Source organism: Lepidochelys kempii, chromosome 7 (genome assembly GCF_965140285.1).
Source record: "Lepidochelys kempii isolate rLepKem1 chromosome 7, rLepKem1.hap1, whole genome shotgun sequence".
Taxonomy (NCBI): Eukaryota; Metazoa; Chordata; order Testudines; family Cheloniidae; genus Lepidochelys; species Lepidochelys kempii.
Genome location: NC_136386.1, coordinates 28,121,109 through 28,140,011, shown reverse-complemented (window position 1 = coordinate 28,140,011; position 18,903 = coordinate 28,121,109). Strand labels below are relative to the sequence as shown.

The 18,903-nt window shown below is 40.2% G+C and overlaps 1 protein-coding gene across 3 annotated transcripts in view; it reads right to left on the bottom strand.

Annotated features, from left to right (window-relative positions):
- Positions 1–14,987, bottom strand: part of ACTR8 (actin related protein 8) — a 28,387-nt gene extending 13,400 nt beyond the window's left edge. The window contains exons 1-12 of one of the 3 annotated variants that reach the window (XM_073351533.2): positions 14,581–14,984; positions 13,302–13,472; positions 12,139–12,249; positions 11,799–11,903; positions 10,732–10,905; positions 9,865–9,958; positions 6,380–6,512; positions 5,846–5,999; positions 4,330–4,425; positions 2,739–2,879; positions 774–1,038; positions 223–386 (exon numbers count right to left, since the gene is read on the bottom strand). In XM_073351533.2, coding sequence (XP_073207634.1) covers positions 223–386; positions 774–1,038; positions 2,739–2,879; positions 4,330–4,425; positions 5,846–5,999; positions 6,380–6,512; positions 9,865–9,958; positions 10,732–10,905; positions 11,799–11,903; positions 12,139–12,249; positions 13,302–13,472; positions 14,581–14,703 — 1,731 coding nt within the window. In that variant the 5' untranslated portion in view covers positions 14,704–14,984. Of the gene's footprint in view, positions 1–222; positions 387–773; positions 1,039–2,738; positions 2,880–4,329; positions 4,426–5,845; positions 6,000–6,379; positions 6,513–9,864; positions 9,959–10,731; positions 10,906–11,798; positions 11,904–12,138; positions 12,250–13,301; positions 13,473–14,580 lie in introns of all 3 variants that reach the window. The other 2 variants (XM_073351534.2, XM_073351535.2) reach the window with 2 other exon arrangements.
- Between the last annotated feature and the right edge of the window lie 3,916 nt (positions 14,988–18,903).

The following is an 18,903-nucleotide window of genomic DNA, read 5'->3' as shown; positions in this document are numbered from 1 at the left end:
AATCTATCAATTGTAAGGCTACTATAACTAACCATTCTACCTCCAGATACATATATCTGTAGTGGTAGCTCATAGTATAGTGATCTGAAAAACAATCTGATCTCAGGTCTCCCATAAGGAATGTAACTAAACTGTGATAGTTCTGAAATAATAGATTTTTAAACCTTTAGATTCCAAATAGTCTATGAATAGTTCATTAATTCAGCTTCATTAACATCATACCTTAGGTCTTGTAATGACTTCTACATTTTCAACAACTCTTCTGAAAGAAGGAGGCATTTTGTTGAGAATTCGGTGCTGAAGAAATTCCTGAGCTTTATGAAACATCAGACCTCCTCCCACTACTAGGATAGAACTATACATCTTCTTTTTGGTATCATCAGATGCTGGAATGATATGATATATAATTTTAAATAAAAATAAATGAATCGCTAATACTACCTAAACTTGGATTATGAAGAACTGCATAAAAGTCAAAGTAGTTAGGATGAGTGAAAGTTATTGCAGAAGCAGACATTTCTCAGTTATTAAAAGCATGAAGATATTTAACAAAAATGGGCTTTCATAAAGCACTGGAAATGAGAGACCGTACAGCACTTTATTTTCTAGAAGACATGACTAGACTAGATGGATGAATTCTTTATTTTCTAGACAACAGAGCTAAAGTAGAGAATTCTAGTTTCTGTAAGGTAATGAAAGATGTTGGAATTTGATATGAATCCTGACCAAGTGATTGGGCTCTAATGACAGTATTATGCAAATATAGTTCTTACCACAGCAGTCAATACTATGAAGAATGGCTTTGTCAAGGCCTAGTGCTTTGCCTTCAAACTGGGATATAGCGGTTTTCCTGGACATGTGTGCTGCTAGGAGTTCCTCAGATTCATTTCCAGCTATTATACAATCACTCTGAGAGGATCCCAGTTCCACTTCTTGTGGATACATCCTCTCTGAAATGTCTGAGGACTGGCCACGCAAGTCTCCCTCAAATCCACCAGGCTTGGACATGGACTTCCTATCAGCTGTAGCTTTTGCAGACTTAAAAACAAAATAATAAACTGGTAAGTTAATTTTATTAATTAAAAAAATTCATTTCAAATCCTCGCAGGTTGTTTTGGCATAGAACAGCGTTCTAATGACAAATAATATAGCACTAATTGTTCTTTTGATTCTCTTTAGCTTGCTGAAAAGAACTGTTGAATGTTGCATTTCCACCCCATACAAATATTATTCTAAACCACGACTTTTAAAAAAAATAATTTTCGAAGTCCATCAAACATTTCAAATGGGTATCATAGCATAAAGTCATAACGTAGTTTCCACAAATACAGAAGTTTTATCTATGGGCTTGTCTACACATAGTTAAAACAGTAATAACCCCTTAGTGTGGATACAGTTATACTTGTATAAGAGGTGCTTATATCAGTTTAATTTAGACCTGGTCTACACTAGAAAACTAGGTCGCTATGTGACATAGTTAAACAGACCTAAGGCCCCATGTAGACAGTGCCTGGTTGATGGATGAATTCTCCTGTTGACCTCGCTAACGCCTCTCAGGAAGGTGGATTACCTACACTGATGGGAGAACCCCTCCCGTTAGCGTAGATAGTGTCTATACTGCAGTGCTGCTGCTATGCCGCTGTAGCGTTTCAAGTGTAGACAAGCCATTATTCTCACTACATTTTCTAAACCCATATAGTTTTAACAGTACAAAAACTCTGTAGATTCGCCTTAAATTGAATCAAAATCCTATACATTTGCCTGTTACAAATCAGTTAATTTTTTTTAGCCCATAAGTTTTATAGTAGTTAAAGGATTTGTGTACATTTTTAATTATTCCCATTACTTAATATTTATGAAGTGCTCCAAGTGCTGTATAATTATTTAAAATTATTTATAATTCACTGTAAACAGGTTTTTTTAATAAGTCTTTGTGAAAAAAAAATGCTAATTATGAGAGATTTCATTTACTACAAAAACGTGCTGAATGTCTCCACTACTCAGGCCAAGAGTGACATTTAGCACATAATTACAAAATTAACCTTCTACAATTATTACAAAGCATGCTAAAGGTGCTGCCTTTCAGATGAGATGAGGCAGAGATCCTGACTAGGTGTAGTTGGTGAAAACTCCATGGCAATTTCTGCAAAACTGTGTTAGCTTCAGTGTTCTGGGTAAATTCTAAGATGGGCGATTACATTTTGGCCTATGTAAACTGCCTCTGTTGTTTCTAGTGGACAAGTTATTCTTCACTTCCCTGCCTAAAACCTGTTCTTTAATGCTTTGGACACAGAACAGCTGCCATCTCTCAGCTTAAGAGATGGCTGCTTTTCAATGGTGAGTGAAACACACACAGGTAGTAATTATGTTTATTCCCCTCTCTTCCTCCCCCCCCCCCCCCCACGCACTGTTCCTCAGATGTTCTTGTCAACTGCTGGAAATGGCCCACCTTGATTATCACTACAAAAGGTTTTTTCTCCCCAGCTCTCCTGCTGGTTATTGCTCACCTTACCTGATCACTCTCGTTACAGTGTGTATGGTAACACCCATTGTTTCATGTTCTCTATGTATATAAATCTCCCCACTGTATTTTCCACTGAATGCATCCAATGAAGTGAGCTGTAGCTCACGAAAGCTTATGCTCAAATAAGTTTGTTAGTCTCTAAGGTGCCACAAGTACTCCTTTTCTTTTTTCTAGGTAAACGGTAGTTTTCTGTGAAAACTAAACATTAACACACCTGCTCTTGTTTACTTTGGGTAGCTAATAGATAATGTTCATCATGAGGATCCTCTGGGTCACCTTGTGACCTGTGTTGCAAAGATGTCATTTTCTGCCCAACAATTCCAAAAGTTGCTGGATAAAACAGAGCCATCGGAGCCTGGGTAGTAAAAGATAAAAAAGTTTAATACAATCTTCTGTTTAAACAAATATTTTTGAAGTTCAATGTTTGTCCATTAACAGATATTCTTTTTAAAATAAAGCCTAATAATTTTTTACTGAATTTACAATTGTAAAGTGTCTCATGCCTCAGAATCAGATTACTACTTTGTTTCAAATAGCCTTTTAACAGGGAGAAGTAACTGAGTTTTCTTTAAAAAATGAAGTTGTAAACCATTAAAGAAAACCCCACGCACATTATATATATGTTAAATGGTATCAGACTGTCAACTAGTGTTCATCAGCATTACAAGTGTATTACAAAAAGTCATAGTAGTGAGAGAGAAAAAAAACGTATATATCAGCATTCATCAAGTATAGGATGCAGGACCACAGATAGGAGGCATGTCAGATACTTAATTGGTATTAGCCACAAGACAGAGAGGTAATGAGGTGGTCACCATGATGTATTAGAGATGCTCCTATCTACAGCAAATTGATTTTAACAGCTTTTAACAAAGTGCCCTTAAGTACGGGTAAAGCATACAACCTCTGTAGGGTACATCCACTAAAATGTGAGGCAGCTTAGTAAGGCATTCCATGGAGTACTGGGCAATGGGGCATATGCTGTGGGAGGGTAGTGACAGATATGCATCCTCCGTACATTTTTGCCAGAAGCTGGGTATGGGCATCAGGGGATGGATCGCTTGGTGATTACCTGTTCTGTTCATTCCCTCTGGGGCACCTGGCATTGGCCACTGTCAGAAGACAGCATGCTAGGTTAGATGGACCATTGGTCTGACCCAGTATGGCCATTCTTAAAGTGGCCTCTTAAACACGGCCTCTTAAACACCTCTTTTCTCTTGCAAGACTTAGTGTTTCCCCCTCTCGTGATGGTGGGCCTGGGGTAATCAGCCCCACTCAGCCAGGGTTTGTCATCCCCCTTCTACGCTCCCTTGATCATATTTTCAGGATAGGTCTGAGAGTCGGCCTAAGGGGTGATCCTCCACCAAACAAAAGGAAACAGTCTCCTGAACAAAAACCCCAGAGGGGTACCTTTCGCTGCCCCCCTCGCTGGGGCAAGGGATCATCTGGTTGGTTACCCTGGGGTGTCAGTCCTTCCCCTACCAGGCATTCAGGTTTGGCTGTTTCCCCTATGGGAAGGAACACAGCCTCTCACCCTGGAATAGCCTATTCCCCTGCTGCCACTGGGTGTGTGTGTGTCCTCCTTTGCTCTCCCCAGAGGAGGGGTTTTTAAAGGCCTCAGACCGTGTTTAAGTGGATTCAGGTGTCCCTAATTTGACCTGAGGTAACCCCTTCTCGGTTTATAGGAAAAAGGGCCTTTAACATTCTAGGGCTAATATAGCGACCTTTAAGTACCCTCTTGCAGCCATCCAGACTTTGACTTCATCACAAGGTTCTACTGTTGTGCACACACATTTTGAATTTACCTGTAGTTTTTCATCCCCTAAACGGAACTGGTATAATAAGGCTGGAGAGTCTGGATGACGAATCTGAAACTCATGGTCTTGCAATCCAGAAATATCCTATTTTTAATAGAATATGGCAAGAAGGTAATCAATTCTGTACAGTCTAAGATTCCTGTCTCAAAGCTTTTTACTTGTATTCATCAAGACAAACAAATAATGAAACTCACTTATGAATCTGAATTTTGTTTGTATTTCCTGTTTTCCAAAGCCTTTGTCCTGCAACAGGGTCTGCTAATGCAGCCTTTTCTGCATGCAGATTCCCACTGAAGTCAACATGGCTGTGCTTGGGTAGTGGAATACATGTTAGCAGATCCTGTTGTAGGACCGAGGCCTAAAATGGGAACTACGTGACTCAACAACCCAGAGGATTAACTGAACCACACGGAAGGAACTCAGCAAGAAACTTGCTGTGGGGGGGAGACCTCAATACTGATGCAAAAATTGTATTAATAAAATTTTAACTTATTTTTAATTAGGACATTACAAACTTGTTTGCACCTTTACTGAAAATTAAGACATAGCTTCAAGTACGTCATAGCCAGGATGTTTGGAAACATAACAATGAATATGTTTAGTTAGTTATGTTACAAAATATTAAAGCTAATCAAAGACATTCCAAAAGGTTTCTGCTTCCATCTCTCAAGGACAAGCAAATATCAAAACGACAAACCATGTCAGACATGCATGTTTTAAGTACAGGCCAAAGTGTGAAAAAAGAATGTAGTGTGTGTTATCAGAGCCATAAATCTAAATTGTAAAGTGGCTATACCAACACCTTCTTTTCAAAGGAAAATCTCTGCTTGTGTTTTTGAACTCCAGGAAAAACATGTGGAGTTGGAAGTATTTTAAACTTTTGTTGATTTCTTAAATGTTGAAATGGCAAACACCTTTAGAGATGTATGTGCGCAAATATTTTGTATTTAAATGCAAGAGTTCATGTACTAACTGCCTGGTATCATGGTTATAGGAAAATGAAATGTTTTATGCACAAATATAGCAAGGTCATTTGATGCTACAACTGGATACTAACATTAGAAGCCTTTTAAGTATACTTTATACCAGAGGTCCCCAACTTGGTGCCCGTGGGTGCAATGGCACCCACCAGGGAAGTTGTGTGCGCCTGCAGGACACCATGCCACCGAAATGCCGCCGCTGAGCGCGGCCACCTGAGAACCGCCTGCCAAAATGCCGCCGAGAAGCGTTGCCATTTCTCGGTGGCATTTCAGCGGCAAGGCTTCTTTCTGTTGCCACTTCTTGGCGGCGGGGTGTTTGGTGCCCACCACAGTCTGTTGGGAATAGGAATGTGCTATTCCCACAGATAGGTTGGGGACCACTGCTTTATACTAACGGGGAATTAATTAATTAATTACTAATAATGCACAAGCAAATCCTCACCCAACTCAGGAAGACAAGATAATCATTGTTCCAAAAACTGTCATGTAGAATCAACAACTTAAGCTTAAGACTTTTTCCCCACCTGGTCTAAATGACAAAATGTCTCTTTTAAGTGCTGAAGGAGAAGGCAGTCCATTTTATTAGCTAACTGGCAATCCCTGTAAGGAAACCCAGCTCGCTGCATAAGCCAGTAAAAACACCTTGATACATCAGACCCACCATATGCAAGGCACAACCTAAAACAAAGAGAAAGTAACAGATGAACATTAGTTTATTCATCGAGCCCAGAGCTAACATTATGTATCAGCCTAAAAATGAACATGTACAATATTGTGCTCACGACTTCCACATAGTTTACATGGCACATAGGGCCAGCTCCTGCTCTCTTTACAGGAACAAAAACTCTCCAATATGGATCATATAGTAGAACGGGATGTTCCTGTTGTGAAAGTCATAAGTATTAAACCAAAAAACAATTAACTACATTAATACAGTGTTGCCCTTATGTATATCTACTAATAAATCCTTCTTAAAAACAAGTAATGTAAGATAAATCATCTGCACCCCACCCTCATTAGTGGTTTTGAAGTAATTTTGCTCATAAAGAAAAAGTTACCGGGTGTTACGGTGTGAAACGCCATCCTCTACACAGCAAACGCTTGTCTTCTGATCCCCTACATCTACTATACACGCACTACCTAAGCCACTTCCAAAAGTAGCACAGACAGACTCCTGATGGACCACTATACCTAAAAATATGAGAGGAAGATTAAGTCTGGTTTTAAACCAAGCTCCAGACATTTAAAGTAAACTTAATTTCAGTAAGCTACAATCTTTGCCTAAGCAGTTTTCTCACCTACACTCAGATTCCAGAGACTTCAGCCCTCTTACCTGAAAGACCAAAGTTCTGTGATTTCACGAACTCTGGCCCCTTCACTCCCTCAAGTGATGGATGCTAAAATGGCTTTCTGTCCTTGCTTATATTTTCCAAAATTCAATGACCTTGCTTCAGGAGGAAAGAAGCTGTGCTGGGGACTCAGCTTGCTGTGTCCACCAGGGAGCTGTTCATTTTTGCAGTCTTTTCCTCTCATTGTGAGAGTTAAAAGGCTACCTAACCCACTTGCTAATTTGATGGCTATGTTTATCTTGTATGTAAACGTACCTTCCTTGTCCCTTCCTGAGGATCAGGCTGGTCAGACATACCTTTGTTTAAGACATACCAAATACGCATTCCTTTGTTTAAGACTGACAAGATTTATGCATTGCTTGCCAAACACATTTTAAGAACATAATTCTAGAGTGTATTTAACAACTCTTACAACCAGCATGTTACCAGTTTGCATACACCTCACATGAGGGGGGCAGGATAGCTCAGCAGTTTGAGCACTGGCCAGCTAAACCCAGGGTTGTGAGTTCAATCCTTGAGGCGGCCATGTAGGGATCTGGGACAAAAATTAGGGATTGGTCCTGCTTTGAGCAGGGGCTTGGACTAGATGACCTCCTGAGGTCCCTTCCAACTCTGATATTCTATGATTCTATGACACCTTTTAGACACAGATTATGATAACAGTGAGTTGGTATATACAGAGTATGTCAGACCTGACAAGAGTTGCTGACACAAAGTAAAAAGAAAAGGAGTACTTGTGGCACTTTAGAGACTAACCAATTTATTTGAGCATAAGCTTTCGTGACGAATACAGACTAACACGGCTGCTACTCTGAAACCTGACAAAGTAGTGAGCCACTAATGGGCCTCTTTGTCACACAGGGAAGACATTTTTCTTGCATTTTTGATTTTAATCTGATCATTTCCTTTTTAACTTTTGAGTAAGTTCTTTAAATGGATAGACAAGGTTTGATACCATGCTTCTGTGCATCCCCTTCAATGCACTTTCAACCCTCACAAATGCATTCTTCATGTTTACATCCCAGCCATACACTTTCACTTGAAGAGTACTAAACAAAGACTCCATTCAAATCCCCTTCTTCTGAACTCTGAAGGAAGAGAATTGCTCATTTTAGGCAAGTAGTTTGTAGAACAATAGGTAAGGACAAATTTTAAGGTTTCAGAGTAACAGCCATGTTAGTCTGTATTCGCAAAAAGAAAAGGAGTACTTGTGGCACACAAGTACTCCTTTTCTTTTGACTAATTTTAAATGTAGGTCTTTTAAATAGAAGACACGGAGTTTAGTAGTTACATTCAGTAATTAGTTCATCTTAACACTGAATTAATGTTTAGGAAATGGCGCCCTCAAGTGGAGCTGATAATATTTTAACTTCTATAAATTTCCAGTATTTCATACTCATGCACCCTCATGTACACTGTGTAATCCGTCAGACTTAGCCAAACAAAAACTAAAAAGGAGGCTTTATTTTTTTTAAACTTTGTCATCAAACAGACTTAGAGGAACAGGAGGAAAGTTTAGAAGAATTGAATAAATGTCTTTCCCAGCCTCTTGTATGTTGTTACTTTTTCCTGTATGCACAGCAATGTAGACATAAGCCTTTATTGTCAAAGAACAAACATTTTTTCTTTCCACATACCATTAAACATGTAGTATTCTCCTCATTAGGGTATGCACCCCTAAGAGTAAGACCTTCCAACCAAAAACTACAGGTATGAGCTATAAAACAGCTATAAATTGAGGAAGGGACCTAATTGGCTATTTCATCTTAAAAAAAAGCAACAAATCAATTTCATTCATATACATGTATTAAGACGCTCTGTCTTTTGCAGGTTGTTTCCCTTCCACCTATTTAAATCCCTTCCTTTTATCTTATGAATTTTCTTTATCGGCTACAGAAAAGGCTAAGCAAGTTCATACTACTGGTGTCTAGCAAGGAAGAGGAAACTATTTGTTGCTGTGAGAATGCTCAACAATAAAGGATATTAAACATAAAAGGCTCACAAGGGTAGATATGCTCTAATGGCTTGCAATTAACCTCATGTTATCATTTAGTATGTAAATTATTGTAAATCTTATTTGTTTCCACTTTCTAAGCCTCTCTTTTGAGCTTTCAAATCTGTTTAAGAGCTTTAAGTGCCTAACACAGAAGTGGACTTTCTGGCTCCTGCAAGTACTGTTTGATAAGTTTAAACTTAAGCACTCTGTTCATACATCAAGTTACACTGCCAGTGCTATGGTGACTCTCTAAACAAAACACAATATGACACAAAGTCAGTCTTGGACTTTCAAAAAAAAAAAATCATTACATTACATGGAAAGTTTGTTAGCTTTATGAACTGGAAGGGAATTACATTTCCTTATTTCCTATAAAAAGAAGGGACTTTCAAACTAGGGGGAAAAAACATTGAACAGAAAACAATTCAACAGTTCAAAAATTAATGTACTTCACTCTGTAAGTATTTAAAAAAAAAAATCTTCTCCTGCTTCGAGTGTAAATATTTAGGTCATCCAGATACTCCTTTTGTACGATCCATCAATGAAAAGGAGAATAACACCTTGCATTTATATAGACCCTTTTTTTCAAACCTTGAAGGATCTCAGCATTCTTTGCACGGACACTTAAACCCATCACTAAAATGCAACAGTAATAAGAAGGCAACGAGGCTTCAGACATCAGTCTGTTACCATGCAAGATACCGATGCTGCCTGGGTTACGCAAGACCCGATTTATGCAAATTCGCACTTACGGAAAATGTTCCATAAGTGAGAAATAGGATTTTTGAGTTGCGGAAATTTTTGCGTAACGTACAGGTATACATTTCCGACTTATGCAAAATTCAAGTTATGCAAGGCTTTCCGGAATGGAACGATTGTGTAAGTTGGGGGGCGTCTGTATCCCATTTCAAGAGCTGCTTTATGATTTACTTTGTGTAAGTTGGTCGGGAGCAAGCCTCACCTGAAGTGATAAGTTTGGTCTTTTAAGAAGTAAACGAAGAGCATGAGTAACTTGCCATAATGCTGGCTTACTAGTTAGCCCTGCCAAAAGAGACAAGAGTTGCAATAGTGACTGGCAAGAGGCAAGGGGTGCCAGTCTCAGAATAGAAAGTGGGTCTGGCTCAGAAATCAGATGCCTTTAAAAAAAAATCTTTAAGCTATACAAATGAATATTAAATGCTCACTTATTCACTTTTACCTGAAAAGCCCATCTTCATTAGGATCATATGTACCAGTTCTTTCACATGCTGTTTATTATAGATGTCTGGTATTAGTAAAATGCATCTGTAATACTGAAGACAAAAGCAAATTACGGGCAGCTTTCAAATCAATGTAGAGTTCAGAACAATTCCTTTATATATGCTAGAATGCTAGATGCCCCATGGTACGCTACTGAAAAAATACAGATGTAAAGGCACTGAGAAGAAGCAGAACGACTGGAGAGAGCGTGGTAATGTAAAAAAACATTTATTTTCATCATTTAAAAATTCAGTTCAATGTGGTATCAAATGTCTGTATTTACAGGAGCTTAAGAAATGTTTAAAAACATTTCATGCAATAGACATGGCAGACACAAGAAAAGCTACCTGCTCAATAAGAAAAATTAAGCAGGTTTAGCCTGGGTGTGCTGTTAGTGGCCTGTGATATGCAGGTCAGGGTAGATGATCTGGTGTTTCCTTCTGGCCTTAGACTCTGATTCTAGACCTCAGTCCCTTAAAAACTCTAATCAGCCTATGAAGACAGAACAATGAAGTGAAATATTTTATGAATTTGAATGTTCAAAGACTATCCAACTTACTTTTAAAGTTTCAGTACCAAATGCTGCTCTCAGATAAGTGCACACAACTCCAAGTAAAATCCATGGGAGCAATGCATGCTGGGGGACAAAATTTACTGAAAGATTGAGAGGCAACACGGTCAGCGACAAGAGTAAGATAGGTGGCTCTTCAGTTGACACCCCCTGGAACCCTCCAGACAATGCAAGAGATGGAGCTAAAATAAGAGGCTTCAGATGTGGGTGTAGTACAAACTTACTCAGCTGAACTGAAAGTCACCACGAGCTCACCTTTAAGTCTTTCAGTGGTATTTCCAAATATTTTTGTATTACGTGCGACCAGATAACTTCAAGATCTGCTAGTACTGCAGTAAGGGAGCCGCCAGGCCCTGGGTGAAGGTTTAACTGTCCTCTTCGGATAGGCCAGTGAATATTATAACAATCTAAAGGATTAACATATAGTGCCTGAAGAGAAAAGAGAAAGAAAGGTTAATAATTAACGCTAACAATTTGTTCTGTTCATTAGCAGATACAACAGATTGCACACACAGAGTGCACAATGTGGCCCTGATCCAGGATTGGGGCCCCTGTACACTACTGCAATATTTTTAAAAGTAACTTCTTCTCAAATGGAAAGGCCTTTCCAACTACAGCAATGGGAGCATGATTGGACAATCCAATATAGAATAGGAAAAAAATGGGTAAGTAGTTAAAGATCTGAAACTAGAAATCTGAATACGAGTAACAATAAAAATAACCCCATGGAGTGGTTGGTAACAAATTTCAAGTATTAAACCAGACCAGAGAGAAAAAAAGAGTGCTTAAAGAAAACAAACACTCTGAAGCACTGAAGTAATCAATAAACAAATTATGCGGCATATGGTGCCTTGTGCTGATCCAGTCACCGATTTCTTGCCTTTTCTGCATACTATACACAATGGGACAGTTTAATTTAGTCAATGAAGAAATGCTAATTTACACACTAGCTGAGGATTTGACCTATTGCTTTTATTAACATCTAACTAAAAAGTTTCTTGTGTTAATCATTGATGTTTTATTTGTATGAGGGAAAAACAATGGAGGAAAAGGATTCTTAAAAGAACTACAGTTTACTCTAATTAACAAATAAGCACTTTTTCCAGGTTAGGGAATTTTCATGTCATGCTAAATGACACTAAATGGTCATGTAGTCTCTTTGGGAGGATTTCCCCCCCCAGCTAGAGATTTCATCATTATCTACTGTTTGAATATTTAGGATAACTTGCCGTTTGATACATATTATATCAAATTGTGAATTTAAATATTTGCATTAAAGGACAATACCAGCACCTTGTTTCAAGGGGATAGTGAACTCCTACCTCTTCTCCTACCAGATACTCAGGATGATGGGATGTATTTGTCCATTTGTTCCCAGAGCTGTGATCTAGAATAGCCGGCCGCATCTGTCTATTGTATGATCGAGACTGTAATGTAAATTAAGTCATGCATTATTAGGAAATATTTTGCCAATCATCTTTTATGCATAAGTGGAAAAATATACTGAAGGCCCATTTTGAGAATGCACTTTCCTCTTCTGTATGGCCAAGGAACATCTGCTGCTTATTGTTGCATGAACTGCTCTTCTTTTACCCTTTAGAAGATATCAAATTGAACTACTGTATAACAGAACAATTTAACAAACTATTCTGAATGAGTTACCTGATCAGGTGACACTGGTATACGCCTTGCACCATTTGACATCTTTTTGGACCATATTGCTTGGTCCACCATTTTAAGGCCATTTTGTCTTTGCTCAGTACTTTCAGGTTTCTAAACAAAAAACAAACACATACAGCATAAAAAGCTCTCTTTCAAAATACAAGTAAAGTATACAACTCTGTATAATGAATACTAAAGCTGACAGTCAGTAAAATATGTGAGATCCCTACAGTGATTAAATGACAAGAGATGATGAGAATGCAAGTATGGTGACTGTACACTGACTTTTGGAAAACACACATTTGTTTCACGAGCCCTAACACACAACTTGAGTCAATTAGAGTCTTTCCATTAACTTTAATGGATACTGGACTGGGTCCAATTCCAGTGAGCTCGGTGACATTGTCTATTAAATGCCACAAATATAAAATGATAGGTGTAACATGTTTAAGTAATACTCTGTTCAGAAAATAAAATTTAAAAATATTTAAGATGCTAATTTGGTGAATTAATTTACATTAAAGACTCAAATTATAAACATTACTGTGTACATTTAAATTATTTAAACTAAATTTGCTTGTTCAATCATATTCTTAGAAAAGATTATACAGTGTAATGTATTAAATAAATTACAAACTTCATTTTGAATGAATATGCTGCAAATGAAGTCATCAGATTTTAACTTTATTCTACTCCAATCACCATTCCCAAAATATGAATGTAAAGTGTGATGGGAGCAAATAGGAAGATCTGTTAAAGAGCTTGTAATGTGTGCATATGATTCTTTCATTTAATGTGCTCAGAACAAGTAGAGGTGCTCAAACAGCATAAACTGTGCAATTCTGTTAACTTCAGTGGAATGGCACCTGCTTATACCAACAGTAACCTTGACCACCAGTAATAACAAGTTCACCTAAATGCCTATTAATATATTTTCTTTGTTGTTTAGTCACAATTTTTACTGAATTGTCTTTTCTTTCATTCTTTTGATATTAGTTTTAAACAACCATACTTTGGTGTTTCTTTGGAAAAGTATGTTTGAATTTAATGACATGGAAAATACGAAACCCACAATTCACAACCAAAAGTAAAATGAAAAAAATGGAAATAGTTTTAGCTGGCCTTGAATTGTTACAATTTCTAAAATTTAACATGGCACTTACATTGAGTCCATCTCTTAGGAGCCAACTATCTTTGTACACAGGCTGTCCTTGATGTTTCTGTCTTCTTGCAATGATATGGGGAGTACCAACAGGAAGTGTGTCAGTGGCTCTCCCAATTCTCAGAGTTGTTGATCCAGGATGTATCACAACAATGAAGTTGCTTTGTATTTGCTGGAAACATTGAAATACACAGTAGTATATTACATGCACGTCCATAAGTGTAGTCCACTTCTGCCTATAATTGCCTAATATCTTCTTGAGTTTACAGTCACTTCTCCCTGAGACACCACCCTCTACAAACAAAGTGCTACTAAACGTACATTATAAAGTAGTGCCTTTTATCCCAAAGGATTTCAAAGTGCTATATATACATACAAAACCACTGAAATGCAAGTCTGGGGTGGAAACAGACAGCCAGCAGGGATACTGACAAAATGCTTCACACTAGGAAAATTTTGTCTCCGGATGCCAAAGAGTGTGTAATGCAGGCAGATGCTAAACTTTTAATATCTCAAAACCACTCCACAACTGATGCTTATAACTGATGTTTGCTCCAGATTTAACCTGGATAAGTTCGGCAATGCCAACTGCACAGTTCTGAGGATGTCCCCAGCACATATTTTGAAGTACCCCATGTACCACAGAAAGAGAGAGGCCTGCCACGATCCCACAGGGGAGGGAAGTCTTTCTGAAGGGGAAAACAGTCAACTAGCGCAGCGTTCACCAGAGAGGGCAACAGGGAATCTCTTTGGATGCATAGGGCAGCCCTTTCCCTTCCCGTCTCAGGGGTCCTCCCTGCGGAGAAGGCGAGAGTGCAGCTGCCACGGGGAAGGAGGCACAAAGAGCCAGCACAAGGCGGAGCACCCGTGCGGCGGGGAAGGGGCAATGCGAGGAGGAAGGAGAGAGTTGCTCGTGCAGGAGGCGGGGGGCGCGCTGGGGGCAGCAAAGGCTCAGCAGCGAGAGCCGAGAGGAGAAAGGAACAGCCTGCCGGGGAGAGACGGAGGTGGCCAGACACCCGAGTGACGTGCAGTGTTGCAGTGACGTGCCTGAGAGAAGAAGGGGCTGGAGGGAACCCCGAGGGGAGATGGGGCGGGGGGAGGCGGCGACCTGCACCCCGAAAGAAGAGGGGGCTGGCAGACGAGGGGACCCGCGCCCCGAGGGGAGAGAGGGTTGGGGGGGAGGACCCGCGCCCCGAGGGCAGGGGGCTGGGGTGACCCGCGCTGGGGAAGTTGCCGCAGGGCGCTGGGCCGGGCGGTCTAAGCTGCCCGCCGGGGCTCACCTCCTGCAGGGACTCGGGCACGGCGGCGGGGACGATGGGCCGCTTGGCCCCGCGCTGCTCCCGCTCCTTGTCCCGCTCTTTGTCTTTCCCGTTCTCCGCTTCGCCTTTCTCGGCCTGGGTCATGGCCGCCCGCGCGGGTCCGGGTCCGGGTCCGGGTCCGGGTCCCCTCCCCGCCGGCCGCGCGACACCGAACGCGGAGACAGGCCGACCGGCAGCGCGCCCGGCGTGTCCCTGCGCCCGCTCCGGGGCCCGCGCGGCGCAGCGCTCCGCGTACGGCCCCTCCCCGCGTTCCCAGGGCAAAGTCAGGCCTGGCCCCTTGCTCCAGCCGCGGCTTAGGCCTCCCCTTCCCAGAGCACATACACCGCTGAGGGGCGGTACAGGCCCAAGGCAGCCACACCCTCCGACAAAGGCTCAGGTCCCTCCTGCAGCCCCAGGGGCCAGCGGTCACCGTCCCCCCTTTACTGAGTTGTCACAATAACAGCAATGATTATTCCCACCCTCATTCCCCCTTCCCCCAATTTACGATTTTGCAAGGGTCGAATATTTTGCAAGGGCGGATACTGTCACATTCCCACTGACCAGCCTGTCATCGCTTGGCATCTGTGTAAGCAGACTGTGCAATGCTTTACTGCAGCTTGAAGGCCAGAACAGCACTCTATGGGCAAAGGGGGGAGGTGGTGTTTATCTGGTAAAGCTGCATGTGTCACAGAAGTTAGAAAATGGTATCATTCCCTCCCCTTGGGAACATTTGAAACTGCACAGGCAAACCCTCAGCTCTTAACTGTTCAAGGTCTAATCCCTTCAGAAGTCAAGAGTACTCCACGCTATTTATTTAAGAAAACATGCAAGTCAGATTTGATGAGAAAACTCATCAAGCTAATGTAGAAAGCTACCTTTCTTAGAAACTGCATCCAGAATTCAGACAGTTTTTTTTTTTTTAATATTATGCTTATTTCCCCCTAAAGCATAGTTATTCTGTGCACATTATGTAATATTAAAACATTAACTACCTATATGCTGTGTATCTCTCTGACTGTTTTCCATGGTGGGAAGGAAGCTCTTTTTACGGACCAATAACAGGATTTTTTTTTTAAAGGATAATCTCCATCTAACCACCAGATATGCTGGGAAATAGGTTTTTCTTGTTACAAGAGATGGGGTTTAAAAAGAAATCTAGAAAGAAAGTCCACTACAGGCAGCAACTTTGCTTTAAATGCCTACAAGTCATAGTTCTGAACTACAGGAAGGGCTGGTTTTGCCATCTGGTGACTATGGCATAATCAAATAAACAAGGAATTTATACTACTCTAAGGTATAGCTTCAGTTGTTACAATAATTAACTGCCTCAGATGCTTAGAAAAAAGTTCAAATCAACAATCACACAATAATACATAAGGCATCTGATCCTGATTTGGCCAGGTACTTAAATGTGTTCCTAACTTTGAGCCCATGAGCAGTTCCTTTGAAGTCAACAGGAACACTCACATTTTGAATCAGGGACTAAACAACAAGATGATCAGTATCTTCAGTCTGAGAATATAGGTGAAAGTAAACAAAATGTACACATAACTTGGGAGAAGTTCTTTTTCCTTCTCCTCTATGATGAAAACGCATGGCAATAAATCTGTATTTATTCTTTAGCCTGTTTTCACTGTGAAGAAAAAACTTTTCACATATTTGAACAGCACCAAATACAACTGACAACTCTAAAGATGAGACAGGCAAGACTTTGAGTTTGTCTTGCCAAGACTTCCCCGGAGCATCGTGTCACAACCAACAGAACCCGGCTCCTCCCTACCGGTGATCAATCTAGCTGGCCAGTAGGTTGATCCGGACTGGTAACTATAACATCAACTGGCAGGACAGTGTGCATATGTGTGACTAAGAAGCATATGCTAATTGTTGTATCTTCAATAAATGCGGCGTGTTGCCTTCCCCACTATAAAAAAAAATCTCGTGTGCTTTGTATAAGCATAACATTTTTGGTGGAGAATTGCGAAAGGGGGAAGAATATGCACTGTAATTGTTAACAATACTGCTAAGAAGGCATACCATACATTTAAAGGTGATAGATCATTCAGGTGTGCACACCCCCGCTCATAAAGATACCAGGCAGTAAAGAGGGAACGATTTGTGGTTAATAGTGTATTCACTGTTGGTATTTTATGAATTAAAATATTTTATGATTAAAAAGGTATACACACCCTCGGTCGTAGCAGGGCTGAGAAACAGAAGAAAGGTTTAGCATTCCTCTCTCCACCCCGGACTACTGGGGGAAAATAATTAAAGGTGGGTATACCCCAAATCGTAGCAGGATTGGGCAACAGGGGGAGGATTAAAGTCCTCTCTCTGACCCATCTGTTGGGAAAAACTATACAGATAAGATAGATAGATGGATAGATATACACACACAAACTGTCTAGGTATATACACCCCCAGTTGTCTCCAACATGGTTAAGCCTGAACTGCTACTAGGAGAAATTATTGTCAGAATTGCACATCAGCAATCTGTGGAGGCAGAGCTATGAAAAGTCAGTCCACTACCAAAACTGCCAATGGGATCTTTCTGATTACCTCACATTATGGGTCAGTGGGCTGGGGGGGGGGGGGGGCGGGAAATAGTATTAAACACACAACAGTGTACAGAGTGGGACTCTCGCAAATGGGTATGCCTCTCCCTGTCTGCCACCACAAAACCATGCAGTACGGATATGTTGTTAGGCACATGAGTTTGGGATACATTTTTTAGTTTAACCCATATTTTATATATGGAACAATGTGTATGTATTGCATCCTGGAGAACAATATTTTCAAAAAATGCATTTTATACACCAATAACCACACTTATTGCCTCCCTAAACTAAAGAAAGCTCAAAGTACCGTGATCGCCCTCTTAGTTAATTTTTCCACATCTCCCTTGGTTTGGATTGGCAGGAATTAGCTGATCATTTGCTTCTAGAAGCAAAAGTAACTCCATTTTTGCAAGAAACCCAAAAGGATATGGAAAAACAAATTGTCAAAACAACACATGCAAATGAAGATATACCAGTAATTAAAATCACTAATTCTAAAAAAGAACTCACTGCATATCATTGGTATGATGTTTTTACAGGCTGGTCACCCACTTCCAAAGGCATATTGTCAATTATGCTTCATCCATTGTTAATTGTATTGGTACTATCCTGTTCTTACCTAATTGGAATGTTTTGTAGGTGTTGCTGGATTAAAAAAAAAAGTTCATTAAGTTGCAACCACAAGCTCAAATTGCCTCCCAATACATTGCTATGAAACAATTATATAAAATATGACCCACTCAAGAATTGTTCTTGAGGGGTCAAAAGTGGGATTATGTTGTACCATAAGTACTGTGCTATATAATTGGTTATGTTTTACCTATATACAGTATATGTTTTATAGTAAGAATTAAGGTAATAAAATAAATAGAATAGTGGCAACAAAAATGATTAGAGGACTGGAACACATTTATTTATGAGGAGAGGCTGAGGGAACTGGGATTGTTTAGTCTGCAGAAGAGAAGAATGAGAGGGGATTTGACAGCTGCTTTCAGCTACCTAAAAGGGGGTTCCAAAGAGACTAGACTGGATCTAGACTGTTCTCAGGGGTACCAGCTGATAGAACAAGGAGTAATGGTCTCAAGTTGCAGTGGGGGAGGATTAGGTTGGATATTAGGAAACATTATTTCACTAGGAGGGTGGTGAAGCTCTCGAATGCATTACCTAGGGAGAGCTTCCTTTGAAGTTTTTAAGGTCAGGCTTGAGACAGCCCTGGCTGGGATGATTTAGTTGGGGATTGGGTCCTGCTTTGAGCAGGGGGTTGGACTAGATGACCTCCTGAGGTCTCTTCCAATCCTGATATTCTATGATACTAGTATTAGTCATTTTCTTTTTATTCATGCCTTGCAAGTAACAGACAGAATCTTGTCTGTGTCTATGTTAATTAGATTAGAGAAATTTTGAAGGCCTAGGCCCCAATGTAGAAAAAGATAGTTGCAAGATTTAGTAAGGCCTAATTTACAGTGCCTTTTTTGTTCAACATAAAACACTATTTGTTATCTTTTGAAGGTAACAAATTCTCTAAAGAAGGGTTTTGTGTGTAAATAAAAATTGTATGTGTTAAAAAATAAGTGTAAAGGCCATAGCTAAACCAGCTGTACAAGGAAGAAACCAGAAACAGACGCAAGGGCGCCAGAAGGCTGCAACACACCCCTATTAAAATGTCAGAGGACGGCAAATTGTCTACTCTAAAGATGAGACAGGCACCTATCAATGGGGACAAAATAGCTGTAATAAAAAACAAAAACAA